We start from the raw sequence: 23,218 nt of genomic DNA on the forward strand, positions 1-23,218 counted from the left end.
CTCCACCCCACTCTTCACCCGAGTGTCCAAGAAATGCGGCCGCAAGTCCGATGACACGACCACAAAGTCGATCATCGAACAGCGACCTAGGGTGTCCTGGTGCCAAGTGCACGTGTGGACACCCTTCTGCTTGAACATGGTGTTCGTTATGGCACGGTGGCCGACTGGTTAGAGCGTCAGCCTCACAGTTCTGAGGACCCGGGTTCAATCCCCGGTCCCGCCTGTGTGGAGTTTGCATGTTCTCCCCGTGCCTGCGTGGGTTTTCTCCGGGCACTCCGGTTTCCTCCCACATCCCAAAAACATGCATAAATTGGAGACTCTAAATTGCCCGTAGGTGTGCATGTGAGTGCGAATGGTTGTCTGTTTGTATGTGCCCTGCGATTGGCTGGCAACCAGTTCAGGGTGTACCCCGCCTCCTGCCCGATGACAGCTGGGATAGGCTCCAGCACGCCCGCGACCCTAGTGAGGATAAGCGGCTCAGAAAATGGATGGATGGATGGATGGATGGTGTTCGTTAACGACAATCCGTGATGAGCACAGAAATCCAATAACAGAACACCGCTCGGGTTCTGATCGGGGGGGGCGTTCCTAAAACTAAATCGTTTTTTTTTGTAAAACGATTTAGTTTTACATGTTTTAGGTCACATTAATGGTGAAAAAGTTTTGCAATTATTTACCTTGGTCTAATTCCTTTATATCACAAAAATCTGACATTTTGTGGAGGCTTTTTTTTATAGCCACTGTATATAATAATTGTATTATATTACACATTCAACTATTACAGTAAATTTATTCATTTTCAAATATTCATATGAATAACAATAATAACAATAATAGTATATAATTATCATCTTCATCATTACAAATGTTTTGTGCTTTTTTTAACATAATACATACATGCATGCATACATACATACGTACATATATACATACATCCACATTAACATGTAAGATTTTTTTTAATTCAGAGTATTCAACAATTAAAACAAGCGAGATGTGTTGTTTAAAAAAGTTTTTAAAAAAATCTAAGATATTAAAAAAATCTTTAAAAAAATCCAATTTTTTTTAGATTTATTATCAATAAAATAAAATCCAATTACCTAATTTTAAATCGTGCTCCTTCTATACTTTATGGTTTATTGCGATCATCAACATCATAGTAATAGTAATGGCATGGATTCACCCATCAAAATAAGCCAAATTATTTTTTTTCTAGTCCTGCCTTATAAAAATTCTAATTATCTAAGTTAAAGTTCTTTTTTTTTTTTTTTTTTTTTTTTAAATCTACTCAAAATCAAATTTTTCAGCGGATGTCAATAATTAAGGGGGTACACAACACCTGAAACACACATTTAGTGATGTGTGTGCAAATTAATTCACTGTGATGTATTGATAATTTAATGTGCTCATTTAAAAGCAGGGTTCCAAGCTCCAGAGGCTCCAGCAGCTGAGGAAGAGGACGGGAGGCGTGACTTCTGCAGGAGACGCAGCGACAGCAATACGAAGCCAACGCTCATCCCGCCCAGGATGATCACACCTGAGATTAGCGCAGTGGTCACTGGGTTCATCAGGTGGGAGGGGTCACCTGGGACTGTGAGGTAAAAAAATACTGTGTTAACATTGCAAAAAAACATAAAACAGATAACCTGCTTTGACATGAATTTATCATGACCCCGCCTTGTTGTTGTTCTGCCAAGAAAACTTAAAAAAAAACAGCAATTTCCATTAGTAACCTGTATCATCATTCTCACCATCCCAGAAAATCATCTTAAACCATTTTGTGTGTTTCGTAAACACTGTGTTAGGCTTCTTACCAGGTTGAGTGCTGTTGACGGGAGTATCATCTGGAATAAAATCACAAGTGATTATTTTTTACATTCACTTTCACTCCTGTTAAAGTCTGCAGCTCGTTAGCGTAATTTAATTAATCAGTCATGTGTGCTGTGATCGCAACATCTATGATCGACGGGGGAGGGTGGCTGTAGACCTTCTCTTTCATCTATATCCGCTTCATACAACAAAGAGGATGTATGAATTTATGTTTGCTGTCTTTGACTTTATGGTTTATGTTCTCAGCATTTTTTTATGAAAGTGGCCTTTTGAAAAGCAATTTCAGCCTTCTGTATGTTCCACATATATTGAGGACTGACAAAAAACTGATACCATACCATACACACCATGTTAGTGGTTCCTGAACTTTAACACCAAAAAATAAATAAAAAAATACTTTGTTCTCCGAGTATCACAAACATGACTAACATTAAAAAAAATCGCATCGTAGGCCTAAGTGTAATTGAACCCCGAAAAACAAGTTTTTATTCCTAAAATGTTTATTTAATATTATTGTAAACTTCTGTAATCTTATGCAACCTTATGTTTGAACATTAACAATAGAAAAATGAAAAAAAAAACAGTACTTATTCCAATAAAATCCATCACACATATAAGTTACATAAAAAGTGTACATAAATAAATGTTTAAAAAGAGAGTTCTGAAAGACTAAATGCAAATGTATTGCACTTAAGTTAAATACAACTGAACTGTAATTAGGCAGCGATTCTTTCACATACCACTCGAGAGAGCCCACGTAGCACATTTTGTTAATCACTGGTCAATAAGAATAATTTAAACCCTTAATATACCCCAAAAATTTCACCCCATAACACAGTAATTGCAGGGCTGGACACTTTTTGAACAGCCAAGAGAGACTTCGCTTGCTGAGGAGCTGGCAAGTGCCTCACTCCAGCCCTTTAAGCCTGCCGCACACTGGTTCTATCTGATGAGAAAGAAGTCATTTGAGATAGCTCACTGCGTGCACATGATTTTCAGTGGGTTTTCTGCCTCATGAAATATCGAACACATTTGATATTTTTTGCCTCGAGAGGTGAAAAACTCACCGTGTGCATGCTACTTGGGCTACCTGCTAAGGGTGGCAATTCAGGTAGCCAATCAAAAGGCATTGTCTGGCCACCTGATTTAAGTATGGCGGCCCCAGGCAAAGTTGTCAGCGACTAGATCTTAGAATGAGAGAATACATTGGTTGATATGTCGGCAGATGGGAAAAATTAATTCATAATATGAGGAGGGACAAAGTTTTTTCAGTGTCTTCAGTTTCATGAAATTGTACGAGGCAACGTCTGGCCACATATCAACCAATTTATCCTATAATATGTAGCTGCCGACAACAACGCAGGGGTCCACCATCTTGACATCGGGAACTGAGGATACGTTTTGATTAGCCACCTGAATTTCTGCCCTCAGCACATACTGTACCTCAAGTAGCGCGCACACTGTGAGTTTTTGACCTTATGAGGAGAAAAATATCAAATATGTTAGCTATTTGTCTCAAGGCCATGTGAGGCAGAAAACTCACCGACAATTACCCATACTCAGCGAGATATCTGCTGAGCAAACGGACTAATGAGTTTTGCTCAGCAGATAGCGCCAGTGTGCAGGAAGCTTTATGTGCCATACCGCTACAGGTGGTACCCCAAAAGAAGGGTGCTGAAAAGTGCTACTGTAGGATAGGGATGACAATAAACCAATGGGTTCAATCATTGTTAAGAATTCTGTTGATTTTGTGGTATTGATTTTTGATTAATCATGTCTTTGAGATAAAATTGAGTACTTGGCTGCCACTAGCAGTGCTCCGAGCGATGTGGCCGAACCCATCTAAATTGTCACTTACTGTTTGGGGTTCGACGACTAGTTTTCATGAGTGGCCGACTGGCCACTGGTTTTGCTGCAAATCAAAATTTTAATCTCCAGTAAACAGCGCCACAATGTTGCGGATGTTAACAGCCAATCAGAAATGCACATGGGCTTTCACAAAAACAAAAGGTTTTCCATGTTCTAAGTGTAAGTGAGACCCAGCCATACCAATACAGTATTTAGAGCGTATATATTGTGTTTCACAATAATACTCGACTATATAATTTATTTTGTACCTGTGGCTAGAAAGCAAGCGTGGCGAGTGCACGGATGCAGTCAGTGAATGGGCCTCTCAATATATCCACACTTTCTCCTTTATTGTCTCTGGTTTCCTCTCTTTTTGGCAATCTACTTTTTCATTGACAAATGTGCCATGTTTTTGTGGTTCATTAGAAATCGAATACAGTATAGTACAGTATACTGCATTTGGAGCCTAAAACCCGATGACGGGTGGCAGTTTTTCCATTGCAGCGTGTCAGTAGGCATGTGGACCTCAATCGCTTGGTGTGCGGTGAAGAGTCGCCAATTGTAATTTTTTCGTAATGGTCCACTTCAGTTCCATTTGGCGGGCCTTGAGAAGACAAAAAAGACGTCACCTACAGCCACGCACACCTCAATACGAAACTGTCAAGATTAGAGGTTTTACAGATCCCAATTAATGAATCTTATGGATTTGTTATGTTAGTACTCCATACAGTACCTACCAAATGTGTTGGACCTAATATCTAAACATAATGCAAAAGAGTGAGTTCATACCACTCCTGGTGATGATTGGTCCAGCGCTAATGATGGCACTCCCACTGGCGGCTGGAGGCGAACCGAGGCTGGCCCCTTCGTCCCGCCTTCGACGTCGACCGCAAATCTGCCAAACGCGTAATTGGTGATCCTGGGATCCCAAATTGGGGTCTGGCAGCGGTGGTTGTTTAGGACATACCGGCATGAGCATGACGCAGTCGTCGCTCTTGCACAGCTTGGTGACGCAATGCAGGAAGACCGTGGACATCTTCTGGTGCCGGTGTTTCACAAAACGGAAGACTTCAAAGGAAAAGCGGCCCATCTGACTCTTTCCGTTCTCGAAAACAGTGGTCTGAGGGTCTTTGTAGCAGCTGTGCCAAAACAGAGAGAGCGCCACGCATGCGATATGACGTTCAGACATTGTTGCATTCAGCTGGGATGGACATGAATGGCTAATAGCCCCACTTTTGTGGTTCACGGAGAAGTCGGATTACCCCAGGAAAAGGTCGTAGCGGAGTTCATCATTAGGATTCCCTGAGGGGGTTGTGTAACAGTAGTCCATCAAGATGTTCCAACTGCAGGGGGACAAAACTGTGAGATAGGGATGGCAGATAGCCATCCAACTGCACATGGGAAAGCACACATGGGCCTTTCTCCTTCTGTCACGGCCTGGCGCCTCTGTGTTGTATAATATCATAATGGCCGAGTCAATTCCATCAGCCATTGAGTTATTTTCATTCATTTCACGTCTTTAGAATTGAGATGGCGTTAAATAACCGCTTCATGGTACCGTTTGTCCAGGTTTGTGGCCTTGACTGCAGCAAACACTCTGGTTTTCAAAGCCAGTCCAGCCATGGGGATGGAAAGCATTTGGTTGTACGTTGAATCCTACACGAAAATATATATAATTAGACATCATTTGCTTAGAATTTTTTTTTTCAGAAAGGTTTATTGGATGCATTCATGCACGCATTTAATCATTTTATTATTATTTTTATTTTTTATTTTTATTTTTTTTAGTAATTTAATACTGTATTTGTGACTTGATGGCAATACCCATATTCAAAGCTGTCAGTCAAAAAAGGTTAACCCTTTAGAAGACAAGAGACAGGACAGGCACTTCGAGAACAATGAGCGAAACAATTTAATAAAACCATCAAATGCAAGGAGACAGTTCAATTACAACCAAGATGGCTGCTGCTAAAAATTGTACGACTATTTCTCGAGGTCATATATACACACATGAACAGGCAGTTATCATCTGCCTCATGCAACTGGGACCACGCCAATCACAGACATCTTGCTTTGTCTCATAGTAAAATGATAATACAATATTTGGGAGAGACCGGAAGAAGATCAACATTTTTGTCCACGCACCAAAACCAAAAATTGTATGATTCACAAAGAATAACATTTTATAAGTGCAAAGGCATATATTTTTCTGACAATCGAGAGGGATAAATGATTTCACTTAATAAAACTAATGCAGGGTTAGCACTGGGTCATGAAACCTCTTAGGCAATGACTATCTTTGCCTTGGGTCCCCAAATGACTAACCCCCTCGGGCCACCAAATGACTGACTAGCTAGCTAGCTAGCTAGCACCGCCGCCGCCGCTCGGCATGACAACAAAAGTGGAATTACCGGCTCGTGCGTTGAGGAAGAAGGCAGTTAGCTAGCTGCAAGAACTAATGTGAATTGCATGACACATTGACCTCCGACACTTCAAACGTACGTCGAGGTAATAAATACGCATGGTGCAATTCGGCTGCATCGGGTCTTATCTTCCCCGATGCGCAGCTGGGAAAGGCCGTGAGCCAGACTACTTAGCCAGCCAGCTGGACGAGGGATTGAAGCATTTTACGAAGTGAGGGAAAAACTAAACCCCTAACACCGTTCACACACACCAGAATGAGCGTGCTCACTTTAACTTTTATCACAAAGAGCTTTTGAGTTTTGACGCACGGAATTTTGATGGCGAATGTGGGCAATATTTGCTTCGCCACACTCCTGTTTCAATTCGCCATTGGCGAGGCGGTGAATGGGCAGCACGAACGATGATGATGACGATATAGGAATGCTGCTTTTGAAATTTGTTTAACACTTCAAACCAGAGAGAAACAATACTTGATTATTCTGGGGACATATAAAATACAAATATACTTTTAGAACATTTTAACTGAAAATTCAATATTCATTTTTTAATCATTACTGTACTATATTTCATATCAGAATAATAGCAATAGAAACAATAGAAAAAACTATTATGGGTACTTGTAGAATAAAATATAAATATAATTTTCTATTAAAAGTATCAGATGTTTGAACTACACTATAGCAACCATATTTATTGCAATACAAAAAAATCTGTTAATAGTACTGATAATAATTTAAAAAAATCAATTGACGAATCTTTTTAAAAGAAATGTAATATACAGGATACTGTATGATGAAAAATAATGTGATTGAAGAAGACCAAAAAAATTATAGATTAGGTTTACACCGAAATTCATTTTAGTTTCATTTCATTTCCATGTTTTTAACATTTGAAATGAAGTGTACTTTTTATGACAATATTTAATAATTATAATAACAATTGCCCTGTGCAATTTATTAATGCTAATGAGGCTCCTAAGGTCATTTGTAGTTGGACCTCTGACTGTCAGGTATTTTATTGATCCTCAAGCAAACATACAGTTTGGCATTTTGTCAAATGGCATTTTTAATTAATATTCATAGTAATAAATTCACATCTATTTAATTCTATATTGTTCGTTTTTATCTATATATCCGGTTTATGACAAGGCATGATGTACTTTAGCAAGTTTAGATCCTGGCGACGAGTCAAAGCTCTAACTTGGGTCTCCAGTTGAAAAAACGACAGAAATAAAATATTCTACACCCATATGAAATAGGTATACACTTGGGCGAATATTGATTCTTCTGAACCTCATAACCCAAAAAAGATCTCAACTTGAAGTCGAAAAGTTGACGTGCAATGAAGCAGAACAAGCATACTCACTCACATTGTACAACACGAGACTCAGTGTGCTCACAAACGTGCCATTGCTGTCCTTGACGGATATGGCTGCTGAGGAGCTGTGAAAAGATGCAATTCGTGAGCTCAGGAGAAAGCCATAGTAAACATGGGCTCTGGAAATTTTCAATAAATCTTTACAGCTTCTTCTCACCTCAAGGCTTTACTTTACGTAGCAACTTTTGTATTCAATCGAAGAGCAGCTGGAATGTTAAGTTACCCAACTGCCTACGTTTTTTTATTTTTTTTTATTTTTTTAGGAATCACGAAATTCTGAAATAAATACTTGGAACACAAAGTAACTTGCGCAATTCATTATCTTTGCAAAGAGGTCAGACAGTCCGACATGGAGACATGGAACATCTCGAAGGTCTGGCAAAGAGAGGCTTTCAAACACAGATTTTTATTCCTTCCTACATTTAAATTGTTTATACCAATACAAATAATGTAGGAAGACAGACAATTAGTCAGACAGAAAACAACATGACATGATTCAAGAAAAAAATGCATGCAGTTGGTTTCACATCTCCACCTTTCCTTTTTGTTTTGACAATACGAACCGGATTTGCTCTTGTATAATCGAATTAGTCCCAAGTGTTGCCATTCATTTTTGAAGGTACAGGAACGCACTGAAATAAGATGGTATGTTATACATTTTTCCATTATAGCTCCCTCTTGTTTGTGGATTAAATATTTATTTTAATGTAGTAAAGTGCATTTAATCTTTTAGAATTGTTTGTTTTCTAACATTTATTAAGGTAGAATTTGTATTGAACTTTTACGTGCAATACATTTGAATTAAATCATTATTTAAGACATTTTTATAAACTTTCCTGTATTTAAGTGCAGTGTTCAAATTTTGTGTAATGTTACAGCGGCTTCCAATAATACACTTCAGTATTTTGATTTTGGTCATTTTGGGTGAATTTTCTGAGGTGGTACTTGGTGGAAGAAGTTTGAGAACCACTGATTTAGAGTCTTCAGTGAACCTTAACATGAATGTTTTTGGGATGTGGGAGGAAGCTGGGGTACCTGCAAGAAACTCATGAAAGCAGTGGGAAACATTCAAACTCAGAACTGTGAGGCAGATGTGCAAACCACTAATCTACTAATCATTATACTGTATTTGACATGGAACACAAAATGGAGTTTGTATCATCTGCAGCTATAACAACACATTTTCTGTTTAGATTGGCTTTTTCCACACCGAACATCGATGACGGTCCACAATGTCTTGATGAGATGAAGAATCACCATTCCTAGTTCCAACTCCTGATTGATTAATTAAAAAGGTAGCAGAGAAAAAGGCCAACTTACGATGCCAGCTGTGAATTATTGACCAGGTACTCAAGTGGGTAGATGCAGCTGAATTTGTACAACAAACCAGGGAGGTAGCTGATGATAGTCGGCGGGTCAGGGGTGTCAATAAAGCCCGACACGTTCCCGATTTGTACCAGAGAGATGTTCCCGTAGGCGTTGGGCCCGAAGGCTGTGCTGACCTACAGAGAAACCAAGAGAAGCGTCGTTCACAAGTCAATAAACAACGAGCTATCCATCCATCCATCCATCCATTTTCTGAGCCGCTTCTCCTCACTAGGGTCGCGGGCGTGCTGGAGCCTATCCCAGCTGTCATCGGGCAGGACGCGGGGTACACCCTGAACTGGTTGCCAGCCAATTGCAGGGCACATAGAAACAAACAACCATTCGCACTCACAGTCATGCCTACGGGCAATTCAGAGTCTCCAATTAATGCATGTTTTTGGGATGTGGGAGGAAACTGGAGTGCCCAGAGAAAACCGACGCAGGCACGGGGAGAACATCCGAACTCCACACACGCGGGGCCGGGGATAGAACCCGGGTCCTCAGAACTGTGAGGCTGACGCGCTAACCAGTCGGCCACCGTGCCGCCAAACAACTAGCTAACTTATCGATTATATCAACACAAAATACCTGTGTGTGTAGGTGTGGGTGTGCGTGCCTGAGCATGTGTTTGTGCGTGTTATTTACCTCCAGGCTGTTCCCGCATGCTTCCAGGGTGCTGAGGCCGATGCTGAACAGCACAACCGTGGGGAAGGTGTTGTTGTTGATGAACCCGCGGCACTGGGCGTCGCCATGGTGACCATTGAGAGCCAGGTCAGTGTCGGTGTAGCCGGAGAACAGCACCGGGCAGAAGTTGATCTTCACCGTGATGGTCTGCACACCGCAGTACACGGTGATGTCCCGCTCACCTTCCAAACAACAATAGCACTTTAATGGGAAGTAATACTAGTTGGCTAACAGCTTAAATACAGTATATCATGTACAGTATTGCCATGAGATTACTTTACTGTACAAAAACTGATGATAAAAAAAACACTACAGGCATGAATTTACAATAACAAACAAAAAGAAATCCAAAACTCTTTTGCCAAAAAGTGTGTAAAATACAATACGATTACATCATTTTACTCTGACAATCGTTCCTCACTTTGGGAAGCCTTGATCTAAACTGCAAAGAAAGTCAGTTTATGTGTTTATTCAATGTTTGGAGACTTACATACAACGTACATGTAAGTAGGAACAATTTTAGCTTAATCCATTCTGTAATATAATAATAATAATAATATATATGTATATAGATAAACAGATTTTATATATATATATATATATATATATATATATATATATATATATATATATATATATATATGTATATGTATATATATATATTTACACACACAGTGCCACCAGGTAGTATTCACACCCCTTCACTTTTTCCACATTTTGCTATGTTACAGACTTATTTTAAAGATGATTTGAGTGTAGTTTTCTTTTTAAAAAAATCTACATAAACTATCCCATAATGACAAAGTAAAAACATATTTTCAGAGAGTTCAGCAAATTTATTGTACATGTAAACATTTAAACATAGTCGGTACATAAGTATTCTACGAGCTTGGCACACCTGTTTTGGGGCATTGTCTCCCATTGTTCTCTGCAGATCCTCTCAAGGTCAGTCAGGCTGGATGGGCAGCCTGACAGTGGACAGCCATTTTTAGATCTTTCCAGAGATGTTCGATTGGATTCAAGTCCGGGCTCCGCCTGGGCCACTCAAGGACATTCACAGGCTACTCCTGAAGCCATTCCATTGTTATCTTGGCTGTGTGCTTCGGGTCGTTGTCGTGTTGGAAAGTGAATCGACGCCCTAGTCTAAGTTCCAGCTGCCAGCACCATGCTTCACAGTAGGAATGGTGTTAGCCAGGTGATGAGCAGTACCTCTTCTTTTCCAGATATGATGCTTGTATTTCAGGCCAAAAAGTTCTAATTTGGTTTTATCAGACCAGAGAAACAAGCAGGCTGGCATGAGCCTTTTCGTGAGAAGTGGCTTCCGTCAGACCACTCTACCATAAAGCCCTGATTGGTGGAGTGTGTCAGCAATATGTTTTTACTTTGTCATGGGATATTTTATGTTGATTTATTTTAAAGAAAACTGTACACAGATTTAGAGTAAGTCTGTAACAGCAAAATCTGTAAAATGTGAAGGGGTGTGAATACTTTCTGGTGGCACTATATATATGTATATATATGGGTAGAGTACTTTAGAATAATATGGCTCAAGTAAAAGCAAAAAGTAGTACTCCAAATAATTACGAGTAAGAAAGTACAAAGTGAAAAAACTACTCAAGTACTGAGTAACTCGTAACTTCTGATTTATTTTTTAAATCAGAGTATGAACGTCAAATAAAATAATGTTATAATAATTGTATATATATTATATTATATTATATGTAGTTATAATAAATTATATGTAGTTATAATAAAATTCAGATATTGCTGAACATTATCACTTATGCTAAAACAGATAAAATCTTTGTAAAATAACAAATTAAGGCAAATTCAGCTCCAAGAAATTGTCTGATACTATATTGTTTGTACTTGTTAAACAGCATAATTATGTAAGCTCACCAGGCAGATTACAAGAAACAGGAACAAGGATGCAGTGAATATAAAAAGTTTACAGTATAAATGCCAGGTTTTCGTGTTATAAAAACGTTTTGACGGCAGGCGGCACGGTGAACGACTGGTTAGAGCGTCTGCCTCACAGTTCTGAGGACCGGGTTTCAATCCCCGGCCCCCCCTGGGTGGAGTTTGCATCTTCTCCCCGTGCCTGCGTGGGTTTTCTCCGGGCGCTCCGGTTTCCTCCCACATCCCAAAACCATGCATGGTAGGTTCATTGACAACTCTAAATTGCCAGTAAGTGCGAATGTGAGTACGAATGGTTGTTTGTTTGTATGTGCCCTGCGATTGGCTGGCAACCAGTTCAGGTTGTACCCCGCCTCCTGCCCGAAGATAGCTGGGATAGGCTCCGGCGCGCCCGCGACCCTAGTGAGGAGAAGCGGCTCAGAAAATGGATGGATATTTTTGAAAGGGGAGGTGAAAAAAAAAAGAACTAAACTTGAATGTGACTGACTTGGACTTGACGTTTAACTTGTTGCCTTCTTGGCCAGGTCACCATTGCAAAAGAGATGTTCTGTTTTAACTAACCCTAAAATGAAGTTTAAGTAAAATAAATAAAAATTAATCTGGTTGCAGAAGGATGCACTCCCTCTTATGTTGCTGTATTCAGAAGTAACGGATCACATTCAATGACTGAAGAAGCCGTTTGCTTACCACACTTATTGACAAACTGTGTTTGTGTGTGTGTGTGTGTGTGAGAGAGAGAGAGAGAGAGACAGAGACCAGAACGTACCTCAGAAGATGCATGTTTTACAGTTACTTGTGACCATAAAATAGGGCTAATGTTGCCATATGCACAGTCAAAACAACAGCAAAAATGTGCAACTTACTCTCAGGTGTTTTCTCAAGTTAGAAGTGGGGTGAAATGTTCAAGTTTGGGCAGTAACAAAACTACGCTGCATGTTAAAGCTGTTGTTTTTCGTAGCCTGTAAAGATAAGTCACGCGCAGCTGTCACGACTCACTTTGATTGGCCCACGAAGCCCAATAGAAGACTTTGTGTGCGGACATGTGACTTTTTTGTCGTATGATTGATGAACCTGATTCAAACATCACTGGTAATCACGGTGGATTGTAGCAACCGGGCCCGATGCGGAAGTAGAAAACGAAAGTCTAAAAATAGATAGTGCATTGATAAATGAAAGTAGCGAACAACATATGGATTTTTGTAAAAGTTCTGTTTCTTAACATAAATACGCAAGTCCTCTACCAGAGCCCTGACAGCTTGAGAGTTCTGGGTAGAATCTTATCCGTTCCCAGTATTGCAATCCTCTGGACGGAGAAGTGGGTTGTTGTCCCTGGTATCTGCTGGAGGCATCCTCCCAGCTTGTGGGTTACTGCCCCCAGCGCCCTGATCACTACGGGCACCACTATTACCTTCACCATCCACATTTTCTCTAGTTCTTCCTTCATTCCTTGGTATTTCTCCATCTTTTCGTTTTCCTTTTTCCGGATATTGCTATCACTCAGGATTGCTACAGTGCATCCATCACAAATGCTGTCTTCTGATATTTATCCACCACGATGTCAGACTGGTTGGCCACCACTAGTTTCAGTCTGGATCTGGAAGTCCCACAGGATTTTGGCCTGGTTGTTTTCAACCACATTGGACGGTGTCTGCCATCTTGATTGGGACCTCCAGTCCATATTTGGTACAGATTTTTCGGTACAATATTTGTGCTTCCTGGTTATTCCACCCCATGTATACCTTGCGTGCCAGCATCTTACACCCTGCTGTGATGTGCCGCACTGTCTCTGGGGCCTCTTTGCACAGCCTGCATTTGGGTTCCTGTCTAATGTGGTAGACCCCAGGCTCTCTTGATCTTGTGTTTAGGGCCTGTTCTTGTGCTGCCATGATTAATGCCTCCGTGCTGTTTTTCAGTCCAGCCTTTTCCAGCCACTGGTATGTTATCTCTATGTTAGCCACTTCTTCAATTTGCCTTTCCATGACAGCCCATCTACCTGCTGCTGGACTTAGGGTTGAACCCTCTGTGTATCGTAAGGATTTTTCTTGTCTTGATGTCAGTGGCTTGCATCTCTTCCAGTGGCCACGGTATTATGCCAGCGGGGTATCTGATTACTGGCAGCTCATAGGTGTTAATGGCCTGGATCTTATTATTATTATTATTATTATGTAAAAATAGATACAAATAAATACCTCAATTAATACATAATAATTAAGAGCACTGTGAGCCATTTCTGTAAAGGCTACAGGTATTTACCACAAACCACACACTAAAATACTTTGAGGTGATTATACAGTTGTTAAATATAGTTGTATCACTGAACTGCATCATGGGATTTGGGTTGACGTCCCAGAGTTATTGCATTTTTTAAAACTGATGTTAATTACTGTATATATAAAAAAAATAATAATAATACTGCTACATACTGTTTATCAATTTGAAATTTCTCTCAACCAGGATGTAATGCAGACTTTGACAAATTCAGTAATGTCCTATATATAAGAATTTTATTGTTAAATAAGTTTTTTGTGTTATTTCACAATGAAGTATTTTATTAGACAATCTTCTGTGTAATAAATTAGTGGACGTGCCAAATGCTATGTTTGAAAGCGGCAGAATTGTGAAGCCGCGTGGTTCCCACTATACATCCAGCCATGCAATGTTGAACTGTTGCCATAATTTGGATTTTAATCCTTAATGTACATGAACGAAAAGGCTTAACGTAACATGAATAATGTGTGTTTATGTTACCCTTAGTTCGTTGAATGCGTGTCTTCTTTAACTCGCAGGTTACATTTATTGTTGCACTTTGTTTTCATGAAACCCTGTCTGTGGGTGCGATAGTGACATCCTGATGCTAAGTGAAATTAAGATAAGCATTACCTGGAGATTTATCAACTGGATTAGACACAAGCATGTACTTCCTTGTGACTGCTCAATTTGGCCTAGTTCTGCAAGCCAAAATAACCCCTGTTTCCTTTGTGTGACTCATAAGTACCACAATGAATAAAAACATTTATTTAAAAAAATATAGTGAGGATAAGGGTGGCACGGTGGCCGACTGGTTAGAGCGTCAGCCTCACAGTTCTGAGGCCCCGGGTTCAATCCCCGGCCCCGCCTGTGTGGAATTTGCATGTTCTTCCCGTGCCTGCGTGGGTTTTCTCTGGGCACTCCGGTTTCCTCCCACATCCCAAAAACATGCATTAATTGGAGACTCTAAATTGCCCGTAGGTGTGCATGTGAGTGCAAATGGTTGTTTGTTTGTATGTGCCCTGCGATTGGATGGCAACCAGTCCAGGGTGTACCCTGCCTCCTACCCGATGACAGCTGGGATAGGCTCCAGCACGCCCGCGACCCTAGTGAGGAAAAGCGGCTCAGAAAATGGATGGATGGATAGTGAGGATAAGCGGCAAAATGATGAAAATGGATGGATGGATAGTAACGCTTTGTTTATAGTGTGTAATGGCACCAAAATCCCATGGTGCAGTGGAAACTATTTTTCATTGCTGTATTAATCACTTCACAGTATTTTACTGTATCGTATGAAGTAAATAACTGTAGAATTGATAGCAATTTCTAAATGTACTGGACTATATGCCCATAATTCCCAGCATGCACTGTAATATTCATGGCTCCACTGTGCTTAAGCACTTCGGTTAACAAGACACGCATACGTACACATGCAAGAAAATAAATTGTATACAAGAAAGAGAATGATGATAAAAAAATAAATTATGTAGAAATACTGGAGACTAACAATGCAGCACTGTTGCAGAACTTCTTTTATATACGCGTGGTGGTCACAGTATTCATCCATGGGAGGGAGCTCATTGTAAGGTCAAGAGATAGGAACCAATTGCTGCTGTCGTAGAGTGTCACCTGATTCAGGTAAGTTAACATCAGTAAATACTGCTCAATACTTGGAATGATTCATGTCTGGTGGATGAGTACAATGTATCAAGTGGTGCATGACTCCAGAATCCAATTCAGACAACTCTCCTGCCACTTTTGTGTGTGTGTGTTTTTTTTCTTTGTTTGTTTGTTGTTGTTGTTGTTTTTTACTGGCAACACTGTACTTACTTTAATTCACGTGTAGCAGCCTAAATACGATTTAATTAACTTGTGGATAAAAAGTGATTTAAGTTTATTATGATAAAAAAAGGGACTATTTTCACTGCGATTGGCTGGCAACCACTTCAGGGTGTACCCCACCTCTCACCCAGAGTTAGCTGGGATAAGCTCCAGCAAGCTTGTGACCTTAGTGAGGAAAATCGTTATGGAAAATGGATGGACTCTTTACTTTACAAGTTGGAATGTTAATAGTTAATGTTTACAGTGAGTGTTAAGTTAATAATTTAATTTCATTGTATTTAAAATATGTGGATAATTTAGAAGTAATATTTCATAGTGCTTCATAATTCTGAAGAAGATGTAATGTCTTTGGTTTACGTTGCTACCTATTTAATCGTATTTAAGGTGTAAGGATCTGTATGGTGACGGAAGTAATTCAGGTCAGTAAATATGGAGTAGAGCCTCACAGTTTTTTGTTTTTTTTAACGTCTCTCTGGCTATCTCTCATTGCCTCATTTTTATTGTTTTATGCGCCTCACTCTTTGTTTTGTCACTGTGGAGTAATTTTTTACTCTGCCAAGAGGAGTGTCTAGAGTTCATTTTTTATTTTTATTTTTACCGACCTAGTTGTGGATACCAGGAAATGTTTGACAGGAGCGTCAATCTTATGACTTTACTGATGACGAACCTACTTCAAGTTTACAGTAACTTACTGGCAATTTACTGTAAAAACCCTATGAAATGTCTTACAGTATGAGAAGCATCAGGAGACAATTTTTTTTAATGATTTTTTTTTCTTTTTAGATTGATACAGGGTTTCCCAAACTGAGCATTGGGAGCTCATTTACTACTACCATTATTATTATTGTTATTATTATTATCCATCCATCCATTTTCCGTACCAATTCTCACTAGGGCCGCGGGTGTGCTGGCACCTATCCCAGCTGACTTTGGGCAAGAGGAGGGGTACACACATTATAATAATAACCATTGGCTGACGACCAGAGCAAATGATTATTATTACAATTATGTAAAAATAAATACAAATAAATACTTAATCCATAATAATTAATTCAGCATTTCCAAAATTGAGGATCAGGAGACATTGTATTTTATTTTGTATTGCTTTTTTATATGCTTTATTATTATCATTATCATTATTGTTGTTTTGTTTAAAAACAAAATTACAGCATTAGAAACACAGCATTAAAAACAAAATTACAGCATTAAATAAATACATAATAATTAATGAGCCTCAGGATATATATATATGAGAGAGAGAGAGATCTATTAAAATACTGTAATGCATTTTCCAAACAGAGCCAAAATGGGTTCCCGTCAATTTTGGCTCGCTGATTGTCAATGTGGAAAGCTGGCATCCATCTTATTGATGTTTGTATACAATATATGTCGATGCTATCTTTATTTTTTTAATTCTGTTTTTATCAAAATAATACTACTTTGTTTTGATCAAATCTGTTATATTGTACGTTTGGTTTATAACTGCACTGCATCATACTGACAGGTGAGTCTAAAAAAAAAGGTTCCATTAAAATGTATTAAATAATTGAATATGGTCACGCACCCCTCCTTATTAAAATATTTAAAATGATCATGAATACTTGTCAGTATGATGGAGTGCAGCTAAAACTGCTTCTCATTTGGATTCTGTGGGTCTCCACCTTGTTTTGAGTCTTTTTTTGTCTTTTAGTGAGGGTGGGAATCATAACCCACGACATTTTATAGTATTATAACATTTTGCCATCAAAGCCGATAAAACCACAATATAGCGACTGCATCATAATATATTGGAGGGAAGCCATCTACTGTATAATACATCACACTACTGTATTGGTGTATCTACAGAAGGAAAACCTATTGATACTTTCTATTTGCACATTACACTGACAAAAATTAATACAAAAATAAATTTTTCTCTCGTTAACATAACATCCAGTCTGTTTAAGAGGCTTTAACGTGTGTGTGTGTGTGTGTGTATATATATATATATACACACACACACACACACACACAAACATTTATGTACATTTCCAGGTGGTTTTCACCAGAAAGTCAATGCTTGATGCTACAGTATCAATACTGTAGTGTACCGCACTGCAATACCATGCATTGCAATATTAATATTTTGTGTGTGTAAAATACTGTATATGAGATCAGCCAAACCATTATGACCACTTGCACTATATAATGACATCCAGTACAGGCTTGGTATCAAATATTCTGCCTCTACCTTAACAATATGTTTATTATATTATAGTGGTTGTAGTTTGCAGTGATGTACAACTAAAATCCGTCATAATGAGAGCTGTGTCTAATATACCTGTATTAGTTACCTCAGTTACAGGTGCATCTAAAAAATAAATATATCGTCAAAGAAGTTCATTTATTTCAGTTGTTCAATTCAAAAAGCGAAACTCGTATTGTATAGGTTCATTAAATACATGTGAAAATACTTTTTATGAGGCCGCTTGTTTTTATGTAATATTCTAATTTCTTGAGAGGGTAAATATGGGATTAATGTTAGCTGTAAGCTATGATCATCAACCTTTTGCAGTTCCAAATATCGTTAAAACAAGGGAAAATCTAACAAAATCATAAAATATTTGGCCTTGTGTGGAGTGAATCTGTATGAGTTCCACTTTTTGAATTGAACTACTGATATAACTGACATTTTCCATAATATACAAATCTATTGAGATGCACCAGTATTAGGAACAGCTCTCAGTCTAATGCAGTCCACGTCGACACTGCTGAAATCTACAATGGCAATTAAAAAAAAAAAAAAATCTAAGCTTTGCATTATTATCTGTGGAAAGGCATCTATCTGATATGTAAAGTAATCCTGATGTTGTGGCTGCTGGATGTACGTCATCCTCACCAGGAAACCTGCTGTGGTGGTTGGCATCACAGTTGTATCCATTAAACTGCGCCGACACAGACGCAATGCCACTCATCAGGAGCAGGACGAGGAGGCACGATGGCGTCATTTGGGCACCCGCGAGACGTTTGGCCGCCGTCATCTTCAGATTGTCACCATGGCGTGGCGGCCGTTCCCCGGGACGGACGCTCAAAAGTGCCGTTTTTCTCCTGAGCAAGAGAAAGTCCGGAGGCGACTGCCCTCTGTGACCTCGATCAAGTGGTGCCACCGTCTTTCTCCGGGTTCTCCAATCCCCTCTATTGCCCTCCCCCTCACCTCACTCGCTCATGACGGCCACCAACATCCCCGTTTTTCAAGACCTTTTTAAGCCAGGTCGTGCCTCATTTCACCCCCACTGCTCTCTTTTCTACACCTGTTTAACCGTTTACTGATGCCTTCAAAGCCAACCCCACCAGGGAGAGGGTGGTGGGGAGCGAGGGGGTACTTTTGATGACGATCGTAAGCCCCGTCTGCATTTTGTTGTGTGCGAGCAGATATGAAAGATAGGCGCGCCCATTATCCAAATCCGGCCTCGGTGAAGGACATGGGAACCTCCATCAGATCTGAAACGGCCTCAACAAATCTTTTCACAGAGCCCAGAAACCAGAGCTGGCTGCGAGGTTTCCCACTCGCCTCTGCCGCTTCTGATCATCACCTGTCAGCTGGCACAAATGCCGGGCCTCACCAGGGGTGAGGAGGTTGTATATGAGTTGGGGGGCTAGCCCAGGAATTAAGCTGTCATCGGCCACCGCCATCAGCATAATAGTCATCTCCTGGTCCGATGCAAAGCTGTCTGTAGGTGATTGGGATGCACAAAGCCTTACTAAAAGGCTCTCCTAGGCTTACACTGTGCTGTGCATTCAGCATGGCACAAGGAAAAGTGGGAATGTGGAGTTCGTTTTACACTTTTGTCCTCTCGGCCTCGAGGTAATGCCTGGTAACCCAGTCGCCTTTTGATATGGTAGCATGGTGGTGGAAGAACTACAACACTGTGCACTCATTTTTTCTGCAACAAAAAAATTGCATGGTTTATTATAAAAGCTGATAACGTTGACATTAAATTAAACTAGCTCGGACACTTAGAAAAATATATGCCTTTGCACTTACAAAGTGTGGTCTACGTAAATGTTTTTTTTCTGGTTTGTTTTATTGCAAGGATAAGAAAGTTGACCTTGTTCCTGTTGCTCTCTGACATTGTATTATCACTGTGTGACAAAGCAAGGTGTCTTTGGTCGGGAGGGGGTACGCCAGTTTCATGACCCACATGATAACTGCCTGTTCATATTACCTCGCCTATGGAGAAATAGGCAAACACTTCTTAGAAAGCAGCCACCAGGTTGTAACTATCTCCTTGCATCAAGATTTGTATTAAAGTTGCACCAAAGTCATTTATGTGTTTTGTTTCTAAATAAAAGTATATTAAATATATTTAAAGGTAAGAACTGAGAACAAATAAATGCTGACTTGGTGAGATATAGCTTAAAACTCTTTTTCACCATCTCAATTGGTCAGATTTTTGGGGCAGGGCTTAAAACCTCTCCCATGATGACAACAGGTTGCGGGTTATACTTTCTGGAATGAGGCCTATCCCCACTATATAACCAACGAGTGCCATCTATGGCTATTCACCGGAATTGCAAGTTACTTAGCAATATTAGCATGGTCTACTTCTAACACAACTACATTGTGCAGTTAGGCATCAAGCTATGTCCACAACCCCAAAAATGCATCCTCTGAATGGCCCAATGGTTAAGATCATCGCCTGCCACTGTGGGGGACCTAGGTTCAAGACCCCGACTAGATCATCCGCCAACATCCCCCAGACTCACGGCTGTGGTGTCCTTGAGCAAGACACTGATATGCCGAAATGCTCCCCGGGCGCTTCAGCTGCCCCCTGCTCCAGTGTGTTCCACTAACATGTGTATGTGTTCACTGTGATGGGTTAAATGCAGAGAACAAATTTCATGTGCATGAATGCATGTTCATGACAATAAAAGGTGATTCTTCTTCTGAAGTGTTGTTGGCTCGTGTCCCTCTTGTGGTAACCCATGCACAGTTCATGAAGTGAGCCTTGGCGAGTTGGATGGACTGCGAAGTGGCCTGCTACTAGCAGGCCACTTTGTACATATTGGGCTCGGGGACTGGTGACAGACCGGCGTTGCCTCCGTCCAATACTCCACAGCCTTGCTCCATGCGCTGCACGTAGATCCATGTTACACAGACACATAAGGGGAAGTTAACTATATATTACAATCACTGTCACACGAGATAACAGCCTCGCGAGCTAAGGAGCTCGCTCAACCGCGACGGGGTCTTCTAAAACGTCAGTACCTCGGTCTGAGTTGTTTTGTGTGGGTCTCCCAACATAACGGTTTGTTAAACCAAAATCACAGCAGCACACATTGTTCAGCTAGTAGTTGACTACAGATATGACCGCAGAGGGTATGAACAAACATATTTGATTGACAGGTGAAGGCCTGCGTCCAGCGCCTTCAGCTTTTTGCACACAAGTCAAAGCGAAAAAGTTAACCGAACGACGGCTTGTATCTAAATAAATATCTCATACCTCATATCTCAAGGCACCAGTGTATCGTTAAAAGGTGTGACGCATGACCTCGACTTTCTCTCCCCTTCCATGTGTTAGCAAAGTGTGAGTCGATTTACTTTAGTTTTATTGGGTTATAGCTCATGGTGATTGGCTTCTTTTAAACTTGTATGAGAATGTTACTTTTCCTGGACAGTTAATAAAGGTTATATGACAGCCACACCTGTGCCCAGGAAGGTATTATTCCCTCTTATCGGACTCATGACACAATAGAGACTTTATTAGCTTGCAGTGCTTACTTCTTCAACTTCCTTCACACTGGTGTCAGTGTTGACCTCCTCTTCTAAACAGGTCTTCCATCCTTTGACCCGTCTTGGCCCTCATCCTCACGTGTTGGCTGTCTGATGCGACAACTTATTTCACACAATCAATCAATCGCAGGACACAGACAAACAACCATTCACACCGAATGCTAATTTGGAGTCTTCAATTTGGTTTTACTTTTAGTTTTCCATCCATCAATCCATTCTCTTTACTGCTTATCCTCACGAGGGTCGCGTGTGAGCCGAAGCCTATCCCAGCTGACCTCGGGCGAGAGACTGGGTACACCCTGGGCTGGTCGCCAGCCAGTCACAGGGCACATATAGACAAACAACCATTCATGCCTAAGGGGAATTTAGTCTTCAATAAACCTAAGGCGTATGGTTTTGGAATGTGGGAGGAAACCCCACACAGGCACAAGGAGAACATGCAAACTCCACACGCAGCCCAGATTTGAATCCGTTACCTCTGAATTGTGAGGCGGATGTTATTTGGTTTTATTTTACAATGATTAACTTCTCTTCAGAGCAGTGTCTTCTGACATTTATTGAGCCAAGGCAACCATTTTACATTTTAAAATAAAATAAAATAAAATCTCACGGCACACCACCGAACAGAAAAGTCACAAAAGGTATGTTAATATAGAAATAATGATGATCTCATCTCAAGTTCCTAACAAACTGACTTAATCGGTGTCAAGTCTGGGCCTGTTTACACAAACCTGATGTACATGCAGGAAGCCATGACTTAACTGTATTCCATTTTATGGATGGCAACAGGTGGATACACAGGGTTATTGAATCTTCTGCCATTTAATGGAAGAACATTTAATCGTACTGCCTGTTACGATACTATATAGGTGGCATAGATGCATGAACAAAGATACTCTATATTTGTAATTGATAATCATTTTCTGACAAATGAATTAAAATTAGGTAATTTTCCAAGGCCCTTGATGATCTCTCATGGCACTATCGGGTGCCCCAGCACCATGGCTGGGAATCACGAATGTTTCTGTTCTGATTCTTCCCTGCAGAAAAATATTTTTCAAATTCTATCAATATCTGCAACGTCAACCATCTTCATGTTCGGCCTTGGAGGTTTCAGTGTTTTTTCCTCCTTCAGGATGCTCATGCAGCCATTTTGCACGTCGGTGAACTCGACTTATCAGTTGACGCGCCGTTGCGCTCTGAGACCTTTTAATGCCCACGACCCACCGCCACATTCAAGATGTGCCAGATAGAGCTGCTACTATCTGATGGAGCTGAAACATCCACAAAACCCGTGAGAGTGAGGCGGTAATCTGACACGCTGGGATTCAACCCTCAGTGACTTGTGATTCCAAAAGCCAGAAATCATTTTTTTGTTTCACCTCAACAGAAGGGAAGAGTTTGGAAGTATTTGGGTAGCAATATAAATAGTTTATAGATGTTTTCTAGTCTCTATGTTTTGTAGAGCTCTGGATAGATCACAACATCCATCCATGTTCTGTAGCGATTGTCCTCATTAAGGTGGCGGGTTAGCTGAAACATCCAAGCTAACTGTGAGCAAGAGGCAGACTGCACCCTGGACTGGTTGCCAGTCAATTGCACATCTAGACAAACAACCATTCACACTCACATCACACCCAGATGCCTAGCCATCAGATCACGAGGCGTGCGTGTGCGCGTATGTGTGTGTATGCACAAAAATGCTCTGGACTTTGGATCTGAAATAGCTGTGGATGATATTTATGACAATAATGACCGGTGCGCGGCACGGTGAGCGACTGGTTAGAGCATCTGCCTCACAGTTCCGAGAACCGGGGTTCAATCCCTGGCCCCGTCCTGTGTGGAGTTTGCATGTTCTCCCCGTGCCTGCGTGGGTTTTCTCCGGGCACTCCGGTTTCCTCCCACATCCCA

The 23,218-nt window shown here is 40.5% G+C and overlaps 1 protein-coding gene across 1 annotated transcript; it reads right to left on the reverse strand.

The window, feature by feature from the left end:
• Positions 1-1,406: 1,406 nt before the first annotated feature.
• On the reverse strand, positions 1,407-18,554 carry zpld1b (zona pellucida-like domain containing 1b). Its single transcript, XM_061682061.1, has 10 exons — positions 18,413-18,554; positions 9,490-9,710; positions 8,800-8,981; positions 7,472-7,544; positions 5,237-5,334; positions 4,941-5,021; positions 4,646-4,817; positions 4,468-4,573; positions 1,815-1,844; positions 1,407-1,591 (listed from the first exon to the last, which is right to left on the reverse strand). The coding sequence occupies exons 1-10, from the start codon at positions 18,552-18,554 to the stop codon at positions 1,407-1,409; spliced, it is 1,290 nt and encodes a 429-aa protein (XP_061538045.1).
• Between the last annotated feature and the right edge of the window lie 4,664 nt (positions 18,555-23,218).

Source organism: Phycodurus eques, chromosome 7 (assembly GCF_024500275.1).
Source record: "Phycodurus eques isolate BA_2022a chromosome 7, UOR_Pequ_1.1, whole genome shotgun sequence".
Classification (NCBI taxonomy): domain Eukaryota; kingdom Metazoa; phylum Chordata; class Actinopteri; order Syngnathiformes; family Syngnathidae; genus Phycodurus; species Phycodurus eques.

What these genes read in the sequence shown, in the direction of transcription:
- zpld1b (XM_061682061.1), bottom strand. Translation starts at nt 18,554, where the DNA reads ATGACGGCGGCCAAACGTCTCGCGGGTGCCCAAATGACGCCATCGTGC. An exon ending in AATAATTCACAGCTGGCATC is followed by an intron (nt 7,545 to 8,799) that starts GTAAGTTGGCCT and finishes ATCTTTTCACAG; the next exon opens with CTCCTCAGCAGCCATATCCG. An exon ending in ACTGCGTCATGCTCATGCCG is followed by an intron (nt 4,574 to 4,645) that starts GTATGTCCTAAA and finishes CGCGTTTGGCAG; the next exon opens with ATTTGCGGTCGACGTCGAAG.